The sequence below is a fragment of the Pelodiscus sinensis genome, chromosome 1 (genome assembly GCF_049634645.1).
Source record: "Pelodiscus sinensis isolate JC-2024 chromosome 1, ASM4963464v1, whole genome shotgun sequence".
Classification (NCBI taxonomy): Eukaryota; Metazoa; Chordata; order Testudines; family Trionychidae; genus Pelodiscus; species Pelodiscus sinensis.
Window position 1 is genome coordinate 114,193,420 of NC_134711.1, and position 23,738 is coordinate 114,217,157.

The 23,738-nt window shown below is 43.8% G+C and overlaps 2 protein-coding genes across 2 annotated transcripts in view; one reads left to right on the forward strand and one right to left on the reverse strand.

Moving 5' to 3' along the window:
- The window catches only part of PLCZ1 (phospholipase C zeta 1), a 117,524-nt gene extending 97,815 nt beyond the window's left edge, over positions 1-19,709 (reverse strand). The window contains exons 1-3 of the mRNA XM_075897749.1: positions 19,556-19,709; positions 18,103-18,226; positions 11,089-11,323 (exon numbers count right to left, since the gene is read on the reverse strand). Coding sequence (XP_075753864.1) covers positions 11,089-11,323; positions 18,103-18,226; positions 19,556-19,566 — 370 coding nt within the window. The 5' untranslated portion in view covers positions 19,567-19,709. The remainder of the gene's footprint in view (positions 1-11,088; positions 11,324-18,102; positions 18,227-19,555) is intronic.
- Positions 19,710-19,821: 112 nt separating this feature from the next.
- Positions 19,822-22,409, forward strand: CAPZA3 (capping actin protein of muscle Z-line subunit alpha 3). Its single transcript, XM_075897755.1, has 2 exons — positions 19,822-19,930; positions 21,448-22,409. The coding sequence occupies exon 2, from the start codon at positions 21,474-21,476 to the stop codon at positions 22,323-22,325; it is 852 nt and encodes a 283-aa protein (XP_075753870.1). The 5' UTR covers positions 19,822-19,930; positions 21,448-21,473; the 3' UTR covers positions 22,326-22,409.
- The last annotated feature ends 1,329 nt before the right edge of the window (positions 22,410-23,738 follow it).

Here is a 23,738-nt window from a genome sequence, read left to right on the forward strand (position 1 = left end):
TTTCCAAAAATGCTTTTAACGGAAAAGTTTTCCGTTAAAAGCATTTTCGGAAAAGTGCGTCTAGATTGGCAGGACGCTTTTCTGGGAAAGCACTTTTTCTGGAAAAGCATCTATAGCCAATCTAGACGCGCTTTTCCGCAAAAAAGCCCAGATCGTCATTTTCACGATCGGGGCTTTTTTGCAGAAAACACTACTGTGCTGTCTACACTGGCCCTTTTCCGGAACAGTTTTCCGGAAAAAGACTTTTGCCTGAACGGGAGCAGCATAGTTTTTCCGGAAAGGCACTGATAATTTTACATTAGATCGTCAGTGCTTTTCTGGAAATTCAAGCGGCCAGTGTAGACAGCTGGCAAGTTTTTCCGGAAAAGCGGCTGATTTTCCGGAATAACTTGCCAGTGTAGACACAGCCTGTGTGTTTCCCTAATGTATGTCTACACTACAGAGAAGACCGAAGTTGCCGCAGTTCATCTTACAGGGTTCAAATTAGCAAGTCTAGTGAAGACATGCTAGTTCAAACGGAGAGGGATGCTCTGATCATTGCTGGTAGTCCTACTTCCACGAGTAAGGGAAGTTGAAGGGAGAGTGTGTTCCCTTCGAATTCCTGCAGTATGGACAGCAGCAAAATTTAAGTTAAAGTACTTTGATTTCAGCTATTCAATTAACGTAGTTGAAGTTGCCTATCTTAATTCAACCTTATCCTGTAGTGAAGATGTACCCTAAATGGACAGATTCTCATGTTTACATTATAACAATATCTTTTTGATTTTTCTTCCTTGTGTTTCTATGCTATAGTTTATTTTTTTGAAGAAGGTGAAGGTTAGTTAGTTGATTTGAGGGTTTGTTTTGTTTAGCTATTAGGAGAATTTTTGTTTCCTTGAAACAAAGATAGCTTTCAAAAGGAAGGTGTTTGGGAAATGACCATAGTGGCCTCATTTACCATGGAGAATCATTTAACTTGTGGCATATGTTTATTGCCCTGCTTGAGCCAGAAAAAAGAGAGTAGGTGCCTTCTGTGAACAGCGTTCAGAGTAGTCATCTCATAATCTCCAGAGAAAAAGCTGGCACTATAATCCTTAAATCTGCATATATAAGCTGATTTTTTTTCTCCTTTACAGTGGGCTAGTGGATCAGCACAGTTATCACATTCTGATTTTAGGAAGGCATTGGGGGGGGGGTTGTGGTGGCATTTTTTTTGTTTTGTTTTGTTTTTGGGGTTGTTGTTTTTTTTTTTCATTCCAGATATATTTCTCTGTCTGAAAAAAGTACTCAGCACAGTGATATCTCTCACAAAACTTGCATTAGAAGTATTGTTAACCAACATTAGCAAGATATTTTTTTGAATTTCTGTAGCCAGCAACTGAAACTGAGGGGCTACGTCTACACTGGCGGCTTTTTGTGCAAGAACAATTGTTCTTGCGCAAAAACTTGCCAGGTGTCTACACTGCACGTATGTTCTTACACAAGTAAATTTACAGTCTCGCATCGGAAAACAGGGCTTCTTCCGGAAGAGTTATTCCTCTTCCCACGAGGAATAAGCCGTCTTGCTCAAGAGAGCAGTGTAAACAGGCAACCTGAATTTCTTGCGCAAGAAACCCCTATGGCTAAAATGGCCATCAGAGCTTTCTTGCGCAAGGGAGCATCCACACTGCCATAGACGCTCTTGCGCAAAAGCACATGCCAGTGCAGATGCGCTCTTGTGGAAGACTTTTTGCACAAGAACTCTTCTGCAAAACAGTTCTTGCGCAAGAAGCTGCCAGTGTAGACGTAGCCAGAGTGTACCAAACTGCCATTAATCTGGATGGAGTTACTGTTATTAGCAATTCTAGGTGGACAGACAAATACTTTGCAGAATCCTTTCAATCTGTTAAAAAAGACAGATGTTACCCTCTCCACTCCACTAATCAATAAAAAGCAGCATTTCAATCAGGGGTGAGGAACATTTTTTGGATCAGGGCCGCTGAACCACAGAAAAATCAATCAGGGGCTACACAAAAGTGAGAAGCAAAAAATCAACCAACCTAGCCCTCACTAACATAGCCCCCCACTGAGAAGCAGAAAGACATTCCCTCACATTCCCCTCATAAACCAGAGCCTGGGGGGGCCGGGCTAGTAGATTTTGTGGACTTCCCTATGCTTTGGAGTGGGGCAAAAAATGAGGGATTCAGTTTGTGGAAGGGATCTGCTGGGAAGCAGACTTGGAGTGTGGAGTCTGTGTAGAAGGGAGGGTGTAAGAGTGGATTGGGGGTTGCTGGGTCTGGGAGGGGGTAGGGTGCAGGAGCAAGCTGGGGGTGAGAGGGCTGGGTGAGAGGTAGGGTACAGGAACAGGCTGGGGGTGCAGAGTATGCGTGATGGAGGGTGCTTACATGGTACAGCTATCTGAGGACGCACATGGCTCCATGTGTCACCACTCCCAAGCACTGTCTGCTGCTGCTCCTATTAACTGCAATTACAGCCAATCAGAGCGGTGCGGGGAAAGCTTCCAGGCAGCACTTTGCTGCACTGCTGTTTCCCCAGCAATGGGGAACCAGAGGGAAAGCGGCAGCATGTGGAGCCACTTTCTCTCCCCGACAGGCAGAGGCCGTGGGTCCAATCTGTCCCTGGCTTGCCTGACTCTGGCCCGAGACTTGGAGCTCCCATTCCTTCCAATAGGGAGCTGGCACTGGCACTCCAGCCCTGCGAGGGTGCAGGGCTGGAGTACCAGTACCGGCTTTCCAATGCTGAGTGGGGTGGGAAAACCCAAGCCTCATGGGCTGGAGTTTTCAGTTTCCGGGACCTAGGTTCCCCACCCTTGGTTTAAATAATTACTAAAAATAACAACTAATATTTGAAAGATTAAAGTAGTGTCAAACTAGAACTTTGGGCTGTGTCTACACTACATGGCTCCATCGACGGAGCCATGTAGATGAGGGTTGTGGGCAAATGGAAATGAAGCGGCAATTTAAATAATCGCCGCTTCATTTAAATTTACATGGCTGCCGTGCTGAGCCGACAAACAGCTGATCAGCTGTTTGTCGGCTCAGCGCGCTAGTCTGGACGCTCCCCTGCCAACATCAAAGCCCTTTGTCGGCAGCCCCGTTATTCCTCGTGGGATGAGGTTTACCGGGGCTGCTGACAAAGGGCTTTGATGTCGGCAGGGGAGTGTCCAGACTAGCGCACTGAGCCGACAAACAGCTGATAAGCTGTTTGTTGGCTCAGCGTGGCAGCCATGTAAATTTAAATGAAGTAGTGATTATTTAAATCGCCGCTTCATTTCCCTTTGCCCAATAAACAAATCTACATGGCTCCGTCGACGGAGCCATGTAGTGTAGACGTACCCCTAGAGGCTTAAATATGACAGCATAGTGACAAACTACAACTTGTAATCTAAAAGTAAAGCATAAATGTAATACTTTGTTTCCTCCACTTCTGTAAGAAAATAGATTTTATTTTCTTTATTGTTTACCTGTACTAAAATCATTACGAACAAGTAATAATTCCTAACTTCTAAAGGTGTTTTTTTCCAGTTGGTATTCATATACAGCCAGTCCCCGGGTTACGTACAAGATAGGGACTGCAGGTTTGTTCTTAAGTTGAATTTGTATGTAAGTCGGAACTGGCGTCCAGATTCAGCCGCCACTGAAACTGACCAGCGGCTCACTACAGGAAGCCCAAGGCAGAGTTGCTCTGCCTCGGGCTTCCTGTAGTCAGCCGCTAGTCAGTTTCAGCAGCGGCTGACTTGGGGACGCCTGGGGCAGAGCAGCTGGGGTGCTGCCGGGTTGGTCCAGTAGCGCCGAGGAGCGGCACCACTGGACCAACCCGGCAACACCCCAGCTGCTCTACCCCAGGCGTCGGTGAGAAAAGCCTGGTCTGCTGGGGGGGGGCACACTAGCTGGGCACACCAGGGAGCACACCAGGGAGATGCGGGCAGCGGGACCACTGAGACGCGCCGCGGTCCTGCTGGCCGTGGCGCGTCTGGGCTGTCCCGCTACCCACGTTCTCCGAGGCTTTGCTCCGCGTCTCTCTGGTCTGCTGGGGGGGGGGGGGGCCATCAGACCAGGGAGACGTGGGCGGCGGACTGCCGAGACGCGCCGCAGTCCCGCCCGCATCCTCCGCAGCTTTGCTCCGCGTCTCCCTGGTCTGCTGGGGACCTCCCCCCAGCAGACCAGGGAGACGCGGAGCAGCTTTTTTCGCCCCGGAAGATGCAGGTGGCAGGACCACGGCACGTCTGGGGGTCCCGCCGCCCGTGTCCTCCGGGGTGAGAAAAGCCCCGTTCGTAACTGCAGATCCGACATAAGTCGGATCCGCGTAAGTCGGGGACTGCCTGTAGCACCTTCTGGGGAAAAAACAGACTTCCTAAAGATAAACTAATGATGAACTTCCACCTGCAGATAAACACGGTGGATAGCTAAATTCTGCACAAATTGTTAGATGCTAAAATATATAGGTGCTAGCTTTCTCCTATCACTACAAAATACGAATATGCAAGTTCTTCAGGGAATGGATTGTGTTTTCAAAGTTTGTGCGTAACACTTAACATGCTAGTCTCCCAAACTTGAACTTTTGCATGCTACCATTTGACAAATAGTAACAATAAGCATTCATTGATCTATATTTTATCCCTCAAATCCCATCCAAGCAAATGCTAGAGAAAGGACAATAAGAGGGGGGGAAATGTAGCTTAAAGGCATATAGGTTTCATTAATTTAGTATTAAAAGATGTTTTCTTTCATCTCACTTTATGATTCAAAATTTCTGATTTAAATTTATAACAATAAATGACAAATAACAGAAGGCTTGTAGAGGACAGAGGTCAAATTTGTATGTTAAAGGGAACAGGAATCAGGTATAAATATCACATTCATCATGGAGCACTTCCCAAAAGTGGAAAGCTTTAGCACACCCTATAATTGATTCATACAGTATTTTAATGTCTGAACTTTGAATGATGGACGCAAATTTGAAACCTTACTGTTAATGGAATAAACAATACACTTATGAACTTCTTCAGATGATTAGTACATTTAGAGTTATCCAGTTACATGTGTTCAAAAAGTCTCTTATCTTCACAGATATTAACATTCATTGATATTTGTATGTAGTGTACATATATAAAGCTCGGTCTCTATCTGTTATTTTCATCTTAACACATCAAAGCTATCAAGATTATCATAAATTGGCTATTACTAATGAAAACTCAGTCAATCAAGTATCAAAATCTGCCCTCTTAACTTATTTACTTACTGCAATACCTAAAAAAGTGTGTTGTACCCACGAAAGCTAACGATACCATCTACATGTTTTGTTAGTCTTTAAAGTGCTGCTAGACTGTTCGTTGTTTTTTAAGTTTTTCCAGTTACAGACTAACACAGCTACTCCCTGTTTTGCACTATACAAGGTTAGGTTGACATGGGAATCCAACCAATTATCCTTATTAAGAATATTCTAATCAGAATTCAAAACAACAGTGAAACTGAAACTGACGAGCGGTGGACTTGGGGAAGTGGCGGAGCAGAGCAGCTGGGGTGCTGCCGGGTTGGTCCCGCAGCGCCACCCCTCAACCCCCTGCTCAGCGATAACTACTGCAGTCTGAGGGGAGGGAAGCCCGCTCCCCTCCTGGAAACTCTCAGCAATGGCATGGGGCTGAGCGCAGCCGGAACGGGGCAAGTTCGGGGACTTAGCTCTCGCCTCCTTTCCTCTGATGCTGCTTGCAGGCCAGTGGCTGGGTTTCCCCAGCTGGCCTGTCACTGGCGGCTGCGCGGGGCTTCCCCCGCCTTCCTGCAAAACAGCGGAGGGTTCGCCCCTCACTGCGCCATTCCCCGCCCACCCCCCGGCAGGATGCAGTGCGGGTCCCAGCAGACCCGTCACAAGGGTATAATCCCCTTCCCCCCTTCTCCCCTTCCCTTTCCCAGCTGCGAGCGCCCATGGGGCTCACAGCAGTATCAATTGTCCGGAGCACTTCCGGGTTCCAGTTGGTGCTGGACTATCGGGAGTGCCGGACCACTGGATGCCGGACAATTGGAGTTTTACTGTACTCAGATAATCTCTTCACAAGAACAAACAAGTATTTGGTTTAGTATTTAAAAATAAAACTAAAATTAGATATCAAAAGGATAACCACCTGCGTGTATAAAAATGTATTGCATAATGACAAGAATATATTCTAATGATATGAAGGTTCCTGGATACTCCAACCAAACTATTATTAATACTTTTTACCACTCAGTAAAAAGGGTTTTACAAAAACGTTTCATCTCAGACAATATAAGGTGGCTAACTTCAATATAAGATTTCTATCTTAAAAGAAAACCTTTCTTTTACAACTCTGATGACAGTGAGAACTGCATAATAAAGAACTAAAAAGCCCTCCATTTCTTATTATTGGGAAGGCCAAAAGGGAATTCTATGCCAAGATTATTAGATGAGTGAAGTCAAGTTCCATATTGCCCCAGTTGAGAATATCCTCTCCAGTTGAGCCTGTCTGTGCACTTTGATTTTCCTCAGCTTGCTATCGGCGATGCCTCAGGTAAGGAAGCAACAGTTCAGAATAGCTTAAGTAGCTGGAAGTGGGTAGAAACAACACAGACCAGTTGATCCAAGTTGAAAAGGCCAGCTGGCCTGTAAGCAAAGCAAGTCACACAAGAAGCAAAAAGAACTCTTGATCTAATAACAGGGTGGAAGAAAGTTCTCTCAGCAGTTCTGGAAAGCGTTGTAGAAGTGTTCAGAGACAATAGTTCATAGTACAGGCAGTCCCCGGGTTACGTACAAGATAGGGACTGTAGGTTTGTTCTTAAGTTGAATTTGTATGTAAGTCGGAACTGGTACATATTGTAGGGGAAACTCTAGCCAAACATTTTTTTTAGTTTTGGATAGCATAGGGAAAGGTTAACTCCCCTCTAATGTTTGTTTTGCTGTCTGTTCCCCTGTTCAGAAGATTTCACATCTATTTCTGTCCCTGTGACAAACTCAGGACTAAAGGAGTAACTCATCAAATACCAAACAGCTCTGCACCATGCTTTGAGCTAATAGCTTTATTTCCACACACCACCCAGGGTTCTAGGAGGAGGGTCCTTTTTTTGCTAACACAATGAGGCCAGCACTTTGTTTGTTTTGGTGGAGTCTTTGTTTGCCCAGGGAGCCCAGCATGTATAGGGGGAGGAGGGGCGGAGAGGCTGCTTTTGTCTGCTGTTCCGCAGCCTGTTGCTCAGGGGAGGGGGCAGCCTGTTGCTGGCAGGGGGGGAGGGAGGAGGCGTGCAGGATGCGAGGCCGTGGGGGGGGGGGCAGCGGGCGTGGGGAGGCACTTTTCCTCTGCCCGGCAGCTCTGCGGGATCCCTGTCCCTGTGGCCAGCTGCTGCAGGCAGAGGCCAGTTGGAGCCGGCCGAAGAGGAGGAGGAGGTGGATTCTAGGACCCAGGTGAGCGAGCCCCAGGGACGCTGCTGCGCTCCGGGAGCCCAGCATGTATAGAGGGGAGGAGGGGCAGAGAGGCTGCTTTTGTCTCTTCGGCAGCCTGTTGCTCAGGGGAGGGGGCAGCCTGTTGCTGGCAGGGGGAGGCACTTTTCCTCTGCCCAGCAGCTCTGCGGGACCCCAGTCGGAGCCGGCCCGAGGAGGAGGAGGATCCTAGGACCCAGGTGAGTGAGCCCCGGGAATGCTGCTGCGCATGTGCGGGAGTTGCCTCACCCCGTTCGTATCTAGGGATCCGACGTAAGTCGGATCCATGTAAGTCGGGGACTGCCTATATATAGAATGCACTCTGCTCATAAGTTTCAGTCTCATAATACAAGAATAAAAGTTCTGATGCACCATCTAGCTGGTCAGCATTTTTTGAAAACGAAGCCACCAAAATACCTTAATGTAAAAAAAACAATAAAAAGTTAATATTTATACATAGGACAACTACTTCATTGGTGGAGGGGGGGTTGTGTTCTGTGACTTCTTGCTTTATATTTATTAATGGTGTGCAGGTTCCAATCCTGGATCACTCTGACAAACGCTGTCAGTCAGGCTGAGAGAACTATCACCCAACATATGACAGTCCACCCAGGTTAATTTCAAAAAGTATTTCTGAACTTTAGCTCCCATAAAGAGCTGCACTTAGCTCCCATGTCACTTTTTCTCAACCGAGCTGCACATTTTGCCTCTTGTTACACAGCGCAATGAATCTCAACAAAGAAGGTACATCATTCAAGGCAGCCTTCACTTTCTAAAGTGTAACAGAAGTAGCTGGGCTATTATACACTAAACAAATCCATTGTCTGCCCAGATCTTTAGGGACCTCTGAAGATCTTCCATCTCCACATAAGCACATCCTCTCTGAGTTAAGCTGCAATGGGAAGAGCCAATGGGATATATCATTGACAATTCTCTTTTCCCTTTATTTCCAGTGGATGGATCAAACTGGAGGGAAAGAGAAAGTGGGCAGAGAAGAATACAAAGGAATAGAAATAACAGAAAAAGGACAAACAAAATGGAATTAAGAAAAGAATGAAGTCAGCACATAAAAGAGGAAGAAAATGAAATGAAAAAAAGTAATACAAGATGACAACTTTTATGCTGGTACATTTATTTTTAATCTATTTTAGTATATCTCCATTTAATTTTTGATAAATTAAAAACCCACAAATAAAAAGAGATCTGCAAATGAGTAAAACCACCCACAAGCCTTAGCCTAACCCCTACTTGACAGCCTAAGAGGCAAGAAAAGAGTTATGAAATCACACAGAGGACAGGTTATGTTTGAAAATAATTTTCTAACAGTCACTTCACCACACAAGTGTAACTAAGGACACAGAGTTTTTCACTAACAGAATTTTTGTTACTAATGTATTTGTCTGGTGACACACAAACCAGAACAAAACCAGTCTCAGCTTCAGATTCCAGGCTGAGTTCACTTTATTGCCTTTTTCAAACCAACTTTCTTATACATGTAATTGAGAAAAATTATTCAGGAATCATTGATGCATGATAAATGTAGTATCCATGATGTCGTATTTACAAAATTATTTTTCAAAGTAAAAGTGCTTTTTAAGAGTTCCAGTGCTAGGAAATAAAAGCGTGTCTTGCTATATTAGTTAATTATTATTTTTTCTAAGTACCCATGATGGATTAGCCCTCAATTATAAAGCATCTCCAATTTTAAAAACATTTTGTTTTTAAAACAAATTTCACACCATAATAATTACAGTGGAAGAACCTTTATATTGTGTTTATGATGCACAAGAGATCGATTTTCTTCAAGAAAAAGATGGGAGGTATTCAGTTAACTGAACAATCCAACTGGTTAAGCATTCTTGGGTGCTTCTAAAATAAATTTTGATCAGAATGTTGACGATGTTCCTAGCCTCTGTTTACGAGAAGCTGGGAGTAGATAATAGGGGATGGATTACTTGATGATTACCTATTCTGTTGGCAGATAGGATCCATTTTACACTGAGAATACTGAGCAATCAACTAGACGAGATGGAAGGTACTAGCAGTTCTATTAATGAAATGTCTCATCAGGAGAGTTCAAATAAGTGTATTGACATTTGTCCTTAAACTTTAATACAATGCAAATAGTATAATTAATTAACAACTAATTTTTATTGTTTGGGCTATGTTTTATAGCATAAGTGAGTTATATTCAGGGAGGCATGTTTTCAATGACCATAGCATTCTCCTTCCTTCAAAGAATTATGCTTCAGAATTTAAGCTTTCTTTTATATATATATATATATATATAGACACACACACACACACACACCAGGTACAACTACTTGTCATGGTTGCAAAGTAATTCTTGAATGTGTGACTCAATATACACCAATGTGGTGGTATTCTACTGAGTTTGCAAACAGTCTGGACTCTTAATGAAGAATTTAGATTCAGCTTGTTGCAAAGTATACAGGGTCTTGATTGTATCGATTTTTGCTTAGTCGCCAACGGCACTCAACTAAACTTTGTGAGTCTTCTATGTGTAAATTACCTTACAACAATGAAACCACAGAAGTACCCACTCCACAAGTATGACTACTTGAAATGCAGATGCTTATTACTCTTTTAAAAACCATACATTCAAACATGAACAATGACATGGTTGATGTATCAAAATCTAGTACTGTTTAGAGACATGTAAGCTCTGTCATATCTTGTACTCCACTGATAACAATATACTAACAAAAACCAGTTTACAAGTAACATACAATCAAACTCTTTTATTAAGGAATAAAATAATCACTGAAACTCAATGGAGCTTACAAAAAAGTATCTTCATTTTAATATGGTTGTGAAACAGATCTCTTAACCTAAAGTAAGTTAAGTATAACTGAGTATAGTCTTGCTTTAATACTTATTGGGCATAGTCTTCCAGTTTCAACAAGACAAATGTAAAAGGTCTTAAGCTACAAAATAAGTAATCATTTAAAACTTCATTTTATTTTACACATTTCAAATACATTTAAAAAAATATTTTTCTATTGTAATCTAATGTTAAAACGCAATATCATGTGATAGAAAGGACATATGAATGACAATTTTCATTTTTCACCTCTTTAGCGCATGATTCAAATTAATCCTGATTAATAAAGCAAAATTAGTTTTGATAGCTTATTTCAATTAACAATAAGTGTTAGACAGTTTGACAGACCAGCACAACAAGGGCCATTTCACATTACAAAATATTCACAACTTTAACCGAACATATTCGTCATGATTTTGCATATAATGTTACTACACAAAAGACCTCTATGCCACTTTTTGGACCAGCCTAAGGTATAACACTAGAATCTGAATTATCTACCTACAGGAAACTGCATGTGCTATCTTTCAGCTATATCCTACAGAAATTTATGGTGAATGTACTAAACATTTTTTATAATACATACATAGTAGTTTAAGGATCTGGACTTTAAAAACAACTAATATTCTGTCCACATGCTAACTAACAGATCTCGAATTCTCTCTTACTTTGTTTAGGTAAGCAGATATTTATCTTACACAGTTTATAGCTTTCTCATAAAGTTCATAACAATTTTATCATCAGATAGGTATTCAAAAATACATATGCATACATACATAAAGAGTAATACAGTAAAATAAAATCTGAAAATCCAGCATTATGCTAAAGATATAGTGTACCTTCTTCAATGGGTTCATACTTTGCAATGAGTTGAGAGGCACGTGTTTCATCAGCATCCATTTCACACTGTTCTTTTCTGAGAAATTCAATCAGGTTTGCTGCTTCTAGAATTTTGCGGTTTGGAGAGTAACAGCAGAAAATTTCATGGACGTCAGTTCTGTGTGCAACAGTTCGATAAATTGTCCTGAATTCTTCTACAGAAATAGTTCCACGCTTCCCCTCTCTAGCTGTTTTCTGAAAACAAAAATGATTTGTGTACAAATTTACATTAAAATCACTGCATTACAATGTAAAAAAGTAGAGTCCTTATATCAGTAAAACATTGAGCCATAATGTTTCTCCAGTGCATGGACATGATCCAATACTATTCTATTCTACCAGATAGCAAATCTTAGAATCTTGGTCTGTCCTCTTAAAAATGTCTGTTATTTTGCATAATTAAGTGTAAATTGTATTGCAGAACACTTGTTGTATATTGCCAATTGCAAAATATTTGTGCATATTGTATGTATTAGATTAGCATGTATGAATTTTAAAAAGTACTGAAATCAATCTCTCTCTCTCTCTCTCTCTCTGTATATATATAAACAATTTCCTGTGGGTCGTCACCAGCGTCGCCCTGCCCCCAGCCCATTTTCACTCCAGGAAGCTCCTCTACCCCCCGTCCAGTGATCCAGGGAGGCAGGACATGCACAGCCTCCTCCCATCTCCAGAGCTCTGGAGAGGCAGGAGGGGGTTGGTGACCATAGCGGGCAGGAGGCCCAGTCCCCTGGTGTATTTTATTTAATAAAACTGTACTACAAAGAAAAGTTATTGTGAAAAGTAAATACATTCTTACACATCAACAGTTACTATTTTAAATAATTTGTAAATACCATAAAGCTCTATTTTAAAATTAGCCAGTTAGCCTGACATAAGAAGGGATTTCCTCCACATTGGTCTTCTCTTCTCCACATCGGTTTTCTCTCCTGAGCCTCCGGTCTCTCGCTCTGTGTCTCTCTCTCTCCTCCTCCTACTGCCTCCCCCCCTCTCTCTCTCTCAGCTCTCCTCCCCCTCCTGCCTCTCACTCGGGGAACCACGGAGTCTCAACGGTCACTTGCGCCACTTGCTCCCACGCGGTGGCCCGGTTGAGCGGCGCAGATGTCAGCCAAACGCCACTGTGGGAGGCGAAGGACATGACTCAAGCAACAGCGACACCCAGAGGGAACAGCCAGGGAGGCAACAGCGCAGCCCAGAGGGAACAGCCAGCATTTCAGCATTACAGAGTCACAGACATTGGGCTACTATATATATGATTAGGAGGAGTACACATTCCTCAAATAAGTGACAAAGAATGGCCAAACCATCATATGATCAAAGTCTTGTGGCATATCACATCTAAAATGTTTTTTCAAGTTAAAATATATGACTTTGCTGAACTTTTAAGAGACTAAGATCAGTTAAGATCTGACCAACTATTCATACAATTAGAATTTCTAAAATATACATTTGTTCTTTTAAATTGAGCTTTTTAAAGGTTAGAATATAGATTAATTTCCATGGCTGATTATCAAAAGCCACTAGAAAATAAGAAGGGTGGAAAAAAAGAGGTAGAAATTAAAACTTGAATGAGGGGAACTCTAAATAATTCTGACAAACATTTTTTAAAAGACTCACCAAAATAATTTTTCTTTTAAGGTTTTTTTTAATATATGTAATTCAGTTTTCTTGGTGTAGATTTTTTTCCCTTTAACTTTTTAAATATATTATTCATAAAAAGTGCCATAATGTACCTAATGAGTCAACAACCTGTTTATTTGCAAAACAAACACGGCACAGGAAATTTAAATAAAAACTTATTTGCACTGACCTCCATCAACCTGCTTCAGCTCTCATCTACAAAGAGCACCACAGTAATTGTAATACATTTAGTATTATTCAGGTTTTAAGCCCTGAGATTACTATGGGGAATAGTAATTAGTGCCTAATATCATATCAGGTGTGATGGTTAGTGCCTAGTAAAAACTGGCCGGACAAGGAAAATACTCTATCATCTGATAAAGATTTTTGTTCACAATCTATCTGGGATAGATTTGAAACAATGTCTTAACAATGAAAGCTTCAATATTACATTGCCAGTTTCCTCTTGAGTAATCTAGTCATTAGTGAAATAGATTTCTAAAAGTGTTGAACTGTCATAAAACTAAAAATGATATTAAGTAACCCAAATCAATGTATCAGGAAAGTATTTGGGTGGCTTGTAACAATAATCAATTATTTTCCTTCCAAGCTTGTATCTAATTGCTGAATGTTTGAATTATGACTGTTCAAGAGAAATTCAATATCAGATTTACTAAAATTAAATAATGAACAAAACGTCCTACAAGAAACTATTAATATTTAGTACTGATTGAGACATCTCAACCCTGAGGTCCAGACCTTCAAAACCTGAACCCAAATCTTTTGTAAAATTTCATTAAAAAATCTACAAACTTATTCTTATCAGTAAGTCTACACTAAATAAAATTACATTGTAGAACTATCTAGTGAATAAAGGCACTGAGTTTTAAGTCTAATAGAACTTAAACAATCTGGATTCAGTTCCTGGCTTTGCCACTGACTTCTTATGTTACTATGGGCAAGTAAATAAATTCTCTTTGCCTCAGCTCCCCATCTATGAAATGGGAAAAACAGACTTCCTAGCTCCACTGAAGCATGTGAAAATTACACTACAGGCAGTCCCCGGGTTACGTACAAGATAGGGACTGTAGGTTTGTTCTTAAGTTGAATCTGTATGTAAGTCGGAACTGGCGTCCAGATTCAGCCGCTGCTGAAACTGATCAGTTTCAACAGTGGCTGAATCTGGACGCCAGTTCTGACTTACATACAGATTCAACTTAAGAACCCCATGCATCCCCAAGTCAGCTGCTGCTGAAACTGATCAGCGGCTGATTCCAGGAAGCCCGGGGCAGGGGCTTCCTGTAGTCAGCCACTGGTCATTTTCAGCAGCTGCTGACTAGGGGACACCTGGGGCAGAGCAGCTGGGGTGCTGCTGGGTTGGTCCAGTGGCACCCAGAGCGGAGCTACGGGACCAACCGGCAGCGCCCTAGCTGCTGTACCACAGGCGTCCGGAGCAAAGCCGCGGAGCACGGGGGCAGCGGGACAGCCCAGACGCACCGTGGCTATCCTGCTGCCCTCGGGCTCCGTGGCTTTGCTCTGCTTTGCTCCCCATCCCCCTGGTCTGCAGACCAGGGGGACGGGGAGCAAAGCGGCGGAACACGCGGGCAGCGGGACAGCCCAGACGCGCCGTGGCTATCCTGCTGCCCTCGGGCTCCGCGGCTTTGCTCTGCTCTGCTCCCCGTCCCCCAGGTCTGCAGACCAGGGGGAGGGGGAGCAGAGTAGAGCAGAGCGGCGGAACGCGCGGCCAGCTGACAGCCCAGACGTGTCTGGGCTGTCAGCTGGCCGCGTGCTCCGCTCTGCTCCCCCTCCCCCTGGTCTACAGACCAGGGGGAGGGGGAGCAGAGCAGAGCGGAGCGGAGCGGAGCAGAGCAGAGCAGAGCGGCGGAACGCGCGGCCAGCTGACAGCCCAGACGCGTCTGGGCTGTCAGCTGGCTGCGCGTTCCGCCGCTCTGCTCTGCTCCGCTCTGCTCCCCCTCCCCCTGGTCTGCAGGGGGGGGGGGGAGCAGAGCGGAGCGCGCGGCCAGCTGACAGCCCAGACGCGTCTGGGCTGTCAGCTGGCCGCGCGTTCCGCCGCCGCTTTGCTTCCTCTCCCTGGTCTGCTCGAGACCAGGGAGAGGAAGTGCCCCGTTCGTAACCGCGGATCCGACGTAAGTCGGATCCGCGTAACTCGGGGACTGCCTGTAATGGAGGCCATATAAGAACCAAGACAGAAGTATTATTACATAATTATATGAGACACAAATGGATGAAGTAACATCTTTTACTAGATCCATTTATGTTGTGAAAGAGACTAGTTTTACAATTACAGAAACTTCTTCAGATATGTGCAAGCTCGTCTCTCTTACCACCAAAAGTTGTTCCAATAAAAAATATTACTTTACCCAACATATCTCTCTAATATCCTGTGACTGGCATGGCTATAACAGTGCTGCAAACTATAGATTTCTATGTATGTGTATAGCTCCTTATTATATCTTTAATTTTATTAATACACCTCAACTCTTTGCTAATCAGAAAATGTTGTAAGTTTAATAAAAGACTTTCCTGATGAAATTAAAAAGCTTCAGAAAACGTATTATTCTTTAACAAACCTTAATCTCCCCTTTTTCTTATATTACCTAAAATAATTAGATAGACATTTAAATTAAAAAGGAAAGAAAAAGAAAAGCAGTAAGCATGTTGGTAAAAGACCTGCATATGTGTCTTTCATACAGAATTAACTATATAGCCATACCCCCTCAACTCTCTCTCAAAGAATACTGTGTCCAAATAGATCATGCCTTTTCTACACAGGTCACTCCCTCAAGTAATTATTCTTTTTTTAGTCTACCGTAATTCACCTAAAATTTCTGTCCAAAAACAACGTAATTGAAAGTCCATAAAAAGAATAAACACAAAATCTGCAAACTTCTAAGAGAGACCAAAATAAGGGTGGGTCGTGGGCCAAAGGGTCAGCAGGCTTGGCCTTTGCCCGACTACTTCAAATTCAAGTTGCAAGTCCTCCATCAAAAATGCCCTGCCAACAACCTTTCTATTTAAATCTGAAGACTATTATTCTGAACACCTTAGTTAACCTGAACTATCATGGTGGTGCTATGATTTGAGAAGTCAATCTTCAGGTATCTGGGAGCCAAGCTACATACGACCATATACAACAAAGTCAGCAACTTAAATGAAATGAAATGAATGCAACAGCACAAGTGTCACATAAACATAAAGTTACAATGAGTGTACACCAATACTGATATACATTTTCAGTTCTACAAAATGTCCACTTTATCAAAAGAATGGTCACATTATTTCTATAAACTTTTCATAGAGTAGGAAAGCATAGAAATAGGAAGAGATTTTTTTTAGTACAATGGTTTCAATGTTGATTATCCTCCAATTGAATCGGATCAATCTGTTTGGAATTTGATATTATCTACCAATCTACAAAGGAATCTATCTGCCTTTCAGTGCTATTTTAAAACTAGAGACATATAAGTGCTATTTTAAAACCATTGTCCCCTTCTATTTGAAATCATTATTATTCTTGTAATAACAACTAACACAAACCTGACTGCTGATAGTTGAATTTGACTGCAGCAAACCCTTTGCCACCTGGTGGCTGATTAGTGGCTTCTGTTAAATTAATTTGGTAATTAACCCAGTTCCTTGTAGTAAGATGTAAACATCACAAAACCAATACTCTTTTTAGTTTCATTAGAGTTATGTAAATCGAGTCCCTCTACCACCATCTAAGGATGACCTATTCCAAAACATGTTGAAGAGGCAGTAAGATATTGCATTATTGCTGCCTATGAGATATAGCCATGCTAGATAAATAAAGGACTTTTGTCCATTTGGTCAAGGCCATCCTTACCAATATACAAAACACAGCTGCTTAGGGCACCATGAATTTCATGGCACCATATGCAACTGGGCATTGTGCAGGGTTGGGCAATAATTTCTGATGGGGGGCCACTCCAAAATTTTGGAAATTGGTCAAGGGCCGCACTCTGCCATTGTATTAATGGAGAATGTGCAGGATCTGGGATGGAGGTTGGGTGCAGAAGAGACCTTAGGATAAGGGATTAGAGTGCAAGAGGGAGTGTGGGGCCTGGGAGGGCGTTTGGGTGAAGGAAGTAGTTGTGACCTGGGGCACTGGACTGGGGTGCAGGAGTTTGGGTTGTGACCTAGGGCAGGGGACTGGGGTGCCAGGGTTTTGATGGGACCTAAGGACAGGAGGGGGTTGTGACCTGGGGCAGAGGATTGGGTTGCAGGTTCTAGGAGGGGATACAGGTGCAGGAGTGGGGGGCAGAGGGGTGGGGGCCTGGAGTGCCAAAGGCAGGCTCTGGCCAGGAGACTTACCTGGGTGACTGCCAGCTGCAGTCCAGCACATTTCTGAGGCAGTCTCCCTGCATGTCCCACCCCTGCACATGCTGCAGGAGCCACGAGCATGTGTGAATAACTATGAGCCGGAGGGAGGGGGGAGTAGTGCTTCATATGCTGCCTGTTTGAAGAACAGGCAGCTCCCATTGGCCAGGATTGTGCTGAGGGGGGGGGCAGATCATGAAACCTTCCCCCCTTTCTCTCTGGGTTCTCAGTGGTGAAAGAGAAATGGTCTGGCAGCCACTTTTCTGAGCAGCGTGCAGGTGGGAAAAGGCAAGCAGAGAGCCTGTCTGGAGCTCCCTGCTGCATCTGTGGGCCAGATCCAGTGGCTCGGCAAGCCACATCTGGCCCGCAGGCCGTATTTTGCCCAGCCCTGGTATTGTGTATAGTTTTCAGTGCCCTCCCTCACCTGTAGTCTCTACAACAGCTCCTGCATCCAGCCCATCCCCCAGACAGTCCTCATACCCCCTCCAACCGTGGGCTGTGCCCAGCCTCTGCTCACCAGGTAGTAGGGAGAGGTGTGAGTACAGGCTGGAGGACTCAGAAGGAGAAGAGGGTGACTGCGCTGTTGGAAGCTGGGGAGAATCAGCAGATTTCCCTTCAAAGCCCTACTTCTCAGGCAATCTGGACAGCTATCTCTGCTCTTCCAGCCTGTTCTCACACCACCCACACCTCCTTCCTGCTCCCCTGAGGCTATCAGGTGAGTCTCCAACCTTTCCAGGCTCCTGCCTAGGGTTGCCAACTCTCCCAACTAGACAGACTGAATGACATTTGCAGCAATGTCATCCAGCTGAGTTGGTAACCTTACCCCTTCTTCCCACAATTTCTGCACCACAACCTACCTCCTCCCACATGCTGGGTGGGGTTCACAAGGCACCAGTATTGACAGAGATAGCCCTGCACTCAGCCATTAATTTGGATTATTTAACAAAAAATTCTTTTCCCCCCAAAAAAACCTCAATACATGGCTATTTTCTCACCTTAAAAACATATTCTACATGAGCTACATCAAAAGGAATGCATAGCTTGAGAAGTAACTTTGCTGTCCTATCTAAATTAATCCTTCCGCTTCCAAACTCATCCTGAATGATGGACAAAATCCACGTAAAGGAAGACATGTTAAGGAAACATATAACACATTAAAATAGCTTTTTATGGGAAAACATGCTTGATTTTTAAACCAAACAGATTAGCTATTTTTCTACAATTACATTTTCTCCATCTCTGGTTCCAAATAACTAACTGAAAAATATTTCAGTTATTTATTTTATTACAACTCTGGGGTAAAGGGGTACCGGAGGATGAAGAGCAGCCTAAAGGGAAGAAAAGCGAAAAGGAATAATTATGGCCTTACCAAAAATTCACAACTATAAAAAATATGTCATAGCCTGAAATCTGGGAAGGGGGAGAGAACACTGTTTCTCAATCTGGGGGTCCTGACTCAAAAGGGAATTACAGGGAAGTCATGAGGCTATTTTTGGCAAGTCATGGTATTGTCACCCTTATTTCTGCGCTACATTCAGAGCTGGATGGTCAGAAAGTGGTGGCAGTTGGCTAGGCACCCAGTTCTGGTGACTACACTATATCATGGCACCTTTTCTGTGCTGATGCCTTCAGAGTTGAGCAGCCAGGGAGTGACAACTGCTGAGGGCCCACCTCTGCAGGCAGCAATGCAGAGATATAAGCAGCAATACCATAACATGCCATCCTGACTCCTGCTGTGCTGCTGGCAGTGTGTCTCCCTTTAAAACTGGGTTCCTGGCCAGCAGCTGCCACTCTCCAGCTGCCTGGCTCTGAAGGCAACACCACTGCTGCAGCAGTGCAGACGCAAGGGTAGCAGAACTGCAACCCCCCATTACATAAACCTTGCAAGACACACACACACAACATTCCTTTCTTGGTCAGGACGCCTACAACTACAACACTAAGCAATGACAAGTTTAAATCGCTGCAATAAGGAAAGGCGCTATTTTTAAAACCCTATGATGGTGAAATTGACAAAAAAAATGGTGCATGGAGTTTGGTAGAGCCCTAGAAACAATAAAGGTTCTGAAATGGCAGGACCCTTTGAGAAAGGAGGATTTAAGACAGCCCATGGTAGTAAATGTGGACAGGAAGAAGGGCTTAATGGGAAGAGGGGGAAATTAAGGGCTGAAAGAAAGCAGGGTGGAGGAGGGAAACTGTAAGGGCAGAAGAGGGGCTTCGCGTAGAAGCAAGGGGGGAGGCGGGAACTGAATAACGGGCGGGGGGGCACAAGGCTCAGTGGCAATGAAGCTCTGGGGTTATTAATCAGGGTGGCTTAGAAATCGTCAGGGATTTGCAATACAATCGGGGGGGGGGGGTGGCTGCCCTTGCACTGTGTGGGGGGGGGTCCCTGGGAAATTGGGATGGGGGGCTCTGGGGAGGCCCGGGGGGGGGCGATGAGAAGGATATCTGGTCTCCATAGCAGGCTCCCTGCGCCGCTCCCGGGTCACGTCACTGCGGTGGTGTCAGAAGCAGCATCACCCCGGCCCCCCACAGCGCCCGCCTCCCCCCACCCGCCCCCCAAGCCGCGCGGGGATCCCGCCCCTGCCCGAGCAACCGCCCTCGCCGCTGCCCCGGCGCGAAAAGAACCCCCCGGCCGCTGCGCCAGCGCCTGCCGGCACGCGGCCCCTGTGACGCCACAATCCGGCGGGCCACGTGGGTCACACCTCCTCCTCCTTGCCCTCCCGGGGTCAGTGACGCGGGAGACACCCCCCCTCCCCCCTCTCTCTCTCTCCGTCGCGTGGCCGGCGCCAGGGTCCTGCTCCCGGCCAGGCCGGGATGAAGGTGACGTACCTGTTCTCGGGCTCGTGCTGTCGCTCAGGGGCTGCCGGAGCCGCGTGTTCCGAGAGGAGGGTTCCATCGCGTGTGGCTTCGTGTCCTCCTGACCACGTGGCCCGGGCTTCTCAATCGTCCCAGCCGCAGGGCCCGTCCTGCTGTTCTTCATGTCTGTAGCCGGCAGTGCCCTCCTCGCCCCGCCCGCCAGAAGCCCCAGTCTGGCCACCAGGGGTTACTCCCCCCTCCTCATCCCACTGAACCAGCCGAGGGTCATGTGCAGCCTGGTTGTTTCCACCCCCTGCATGTGCCCTAGCTTAGGGGTTGGGTGAGCAGGGAGTCAAGAGAGATAGGTACCCCCGAGCTAGTATGTGCGCCCATGTCCTCACAAGTCTCTGAGAAAGTGAAAAAAAACCCTTAAAGAACTAGGAATGGTCCCGTAGCATCTTAGAGACTAACTAAAAAAATATAAATGGTATCATGAGCAACCCACTTCTTCAGATGACAAAAAGTGGGGTTTGCCCATGAAAGCTCATGATACTATCTAGATTTTTTGGTTAGTTTCTAAGGGTACATCTACCCGGCAGCGTCATTAGGGAATAACTGACATTTCCAAATAGCAACATGTGCATCTACACAGCAAGCCATTATTTCAAAATAATATCAAGCTGGAGGACTTGTTACTCCAACTCCTGGAACCCTCATTCCAGGAGGAGTAAGGGAAGGTGAAGGAAGAGTGTTCTTTCTTCCACTTCCTACTGTGTAGACAGCGCCAATGGCCAAATTAAGCTATTTTGACTTCAGCTACACAATTGGTATAGCTGAAGTTGCGTATCTTAATTCAACTTTTGCTCTGCTGTCTAGAGTGCCCATAGGTACTACAGGACCATTCCTTTTTTAAGATATTTTTAGTTACAGACTGACACGGCTACCCCTCTGAGAAAGTGGTTGGTGAACTAATAAAGCTTTGGGAACCACTGCTCTACATCTGTCTGGAACTCCCTTGTACCTGTTCTCCCTTCAGCAGCTTTATATTTCTTTAGGGCTATATTAGAAAACTGTTACATCATTAAGAGTTTTTGAGCTTTCCATGGTGGTCATTTTTATTGTTCTATCACAATTATTTTCCAGTCATTTTATTTTATTGTTGCTATATCAAATATGTTGTATCTTCTCTGAGTATGTTTCTAGTTACCTAAAACATGTATTTTGAGTTTTCATTCTGGTATCGTAAGATGTGGATCCCTAGTCATCTTTCATAGGACAATGTAAACACTTTCATAGCTTCATATAATTTGTTTTTCTTGTGCTGCCAGTGAATATTTTCCACTGCAACATTTTTTTTCCAAAAGCTCTAACTCTACTGAATTATTTTATTATGATCTCACTAATATTTCTAGATCTTTCCAAATACAATGTTAGATCACACAGAGTTCACAAACCCTGTTTGCCTTGACATCTTCAGGTGTTCTGAAATACTTTTTAATTACGGTTTCCAAGTTAGTATATTATTCATGCTTTCATTTCAGGTTTACCACCACAGAAATAAAACACCATGTCCAACAAATGTGATTTGTCTAAGGAAGAGAAAGTGCAGGTCATATGCCGTCTTCTGTCTCAAGCACCCCCAGGTGAATTCTACAGTGTTTTTGAAGATCTCTGTATTCTGGTCCAGGATGATGACTTGATGAGGCAAGAGGCAGCCCAAGTCTGTGCCCATTACAATAAGAACAATTTCACTTCAGTCAGAATAGAAGGAACCAATGTACTGGTGACACGCTACAATGACCTAGGAGGAAGTCGTTTTTTTGACCCAAAAAACAAATTTTCTTTCAAATTTGATCACTTGAGTGGAATATCAAGCAAATTTCAGCTTCATAGTGTCGCGTGGGATGAAGCAGAATTATGGAGAATAGCCCTAAGCAGTGCTCTAAAGGCATACGTGGATAGTCACTTTCCTTCAGGGGATTGCAATGTGTTTAAAAAAACCCTGAAAAACAGTCACATATTTGTGGCCTGTATTTCAGGTCATCAGTACACACCTTTGGGCTTCTGGAATGGTCTTTGGAGAGGTAAATGGATTTTTTCCCAGATTCCAGTTATTACTCAGGTTACAGGGACCATTAATCTGCAATTACACTACTTTAAAGATGCTAACCTCCACATGACAGCCTGCAAAACTGTTGAAGAGACCTTACATGTAATTGACCCAGCCCAGTTGGCCATAGATTTTGTGAAACTCATAGAAACTGAAGACAACAAATTTCACCTTGCCATGTTAGAAAACTTCCAGGCTTTGACAGATGAAATCTGGAGAAAAACTCTACGAAGGCAGCTCCCAGTCACTCGGACTATCATTAACTGGAATAAACTGCTGACCAATCAGAGCATGAAAACCAATTTCTAGTTTTGAGGTGCCACTGAGTTTACTGAAGTCAACTGTTTGAGTAAAATATAACCCAAATAAAACTAGCAATCACTTTGGGAAGTAGATTTATATTTCATTTGACTTATTTCTGGTTGGTTATGGAAAATAGAGAGCTCTTTGCCACAAGTTTGCCACTTTGAATCTAATCCAGTTCAGTAATGGCTAAAAATTATTACCCTTTGATTTTTTTTTAATGCAGGGTTTTTTCTCGCCGTTTTCTTACTGAGCTGGTACTGGTCACTGCCAAAGATAGGATGCTGGTCTAGATGGAACAATGTTTAAATATGGAAAGTTTTATATTTCTATGTATTTTCACAACTGTTAAATCGACATAGGTTCTTAAATAAAAATAACTGAATTTGATCTCTCATATATTAATTTTTATTTTGGGGTAATCAGTAATGTTTATTTAAAAAGGATATTAAGAGATAAATATGAGATTTTCAGAATAGTATTGAAACTCAAGAAGTTCAACCTTCAAGTTTTGTTCACATAGATCAATGTTTATTTAAATAAGAGATATTCATAATGTAATCACATGAACTAAGTGAGACGTGGAAACAGGAGGCACATATCTATGATAGCCAGTGTTGAGGGCTGTGTGCTAGTAGTAATGAAGAAATTTTAATACCTCTCATTATGGAATAGGTGTCTTCTGAGGTCCATGCCTTATGGCAGGACTGCTTGCATGCTCTAACGATGCCTAGAGTCCATGTCAGTGGGGGGCTTTTTGCTCCTGGCAGGTTCAACCATATCGGATCAGTATGTGGTGGAGAGGCCAGACAAAATAGACACCCTGCTCTTCCAGGTTGGGTGTTAGGCACAGGGTGAACAACCTTGCCCTGTCAAAAATAAAAGATGTGACTATGAGATATTAACTGGAGATATTAACCATTACTATATGTAGTGGCTGTCAAGAATCAATGACCTGTATGGCTGCCAATGGGCAAAGCTGAAAGGAAGCCATTGACATGAAGACTGAAGTGCTCAACACCAAAACAAAAACCAAACTTGGTTTTTGGAATGTACCTACAATGTTCAAAACAGGGAAGCTAGCTCAGGTCATAGCAGAGATGAGACACTACAGCTTATACATCCTGGATGTCAGCAAAAACAGATGGGCAGGATCTGGAAGATAAACAAAAGCCTCTGGAGAAATTTTGCTGTATTATGGACAGCATGATGGACAGTGCTATAAGGGTGTTGCCATCCTTTTTAAAATGAAGTGGCATTGAGTGGAAGTCCCTCAGCAGCAGACTTATGAGAGCCAGACTGATGAAAAGGGAAACACAATAATATCACTCTGAATCAGTGCTATGCCCTGAGAAATTACAGTGATGAGGAAGTTCTCCCCAGCTGGCCCCAAGCTGCACGCGGCATTCAAAGCGTTAG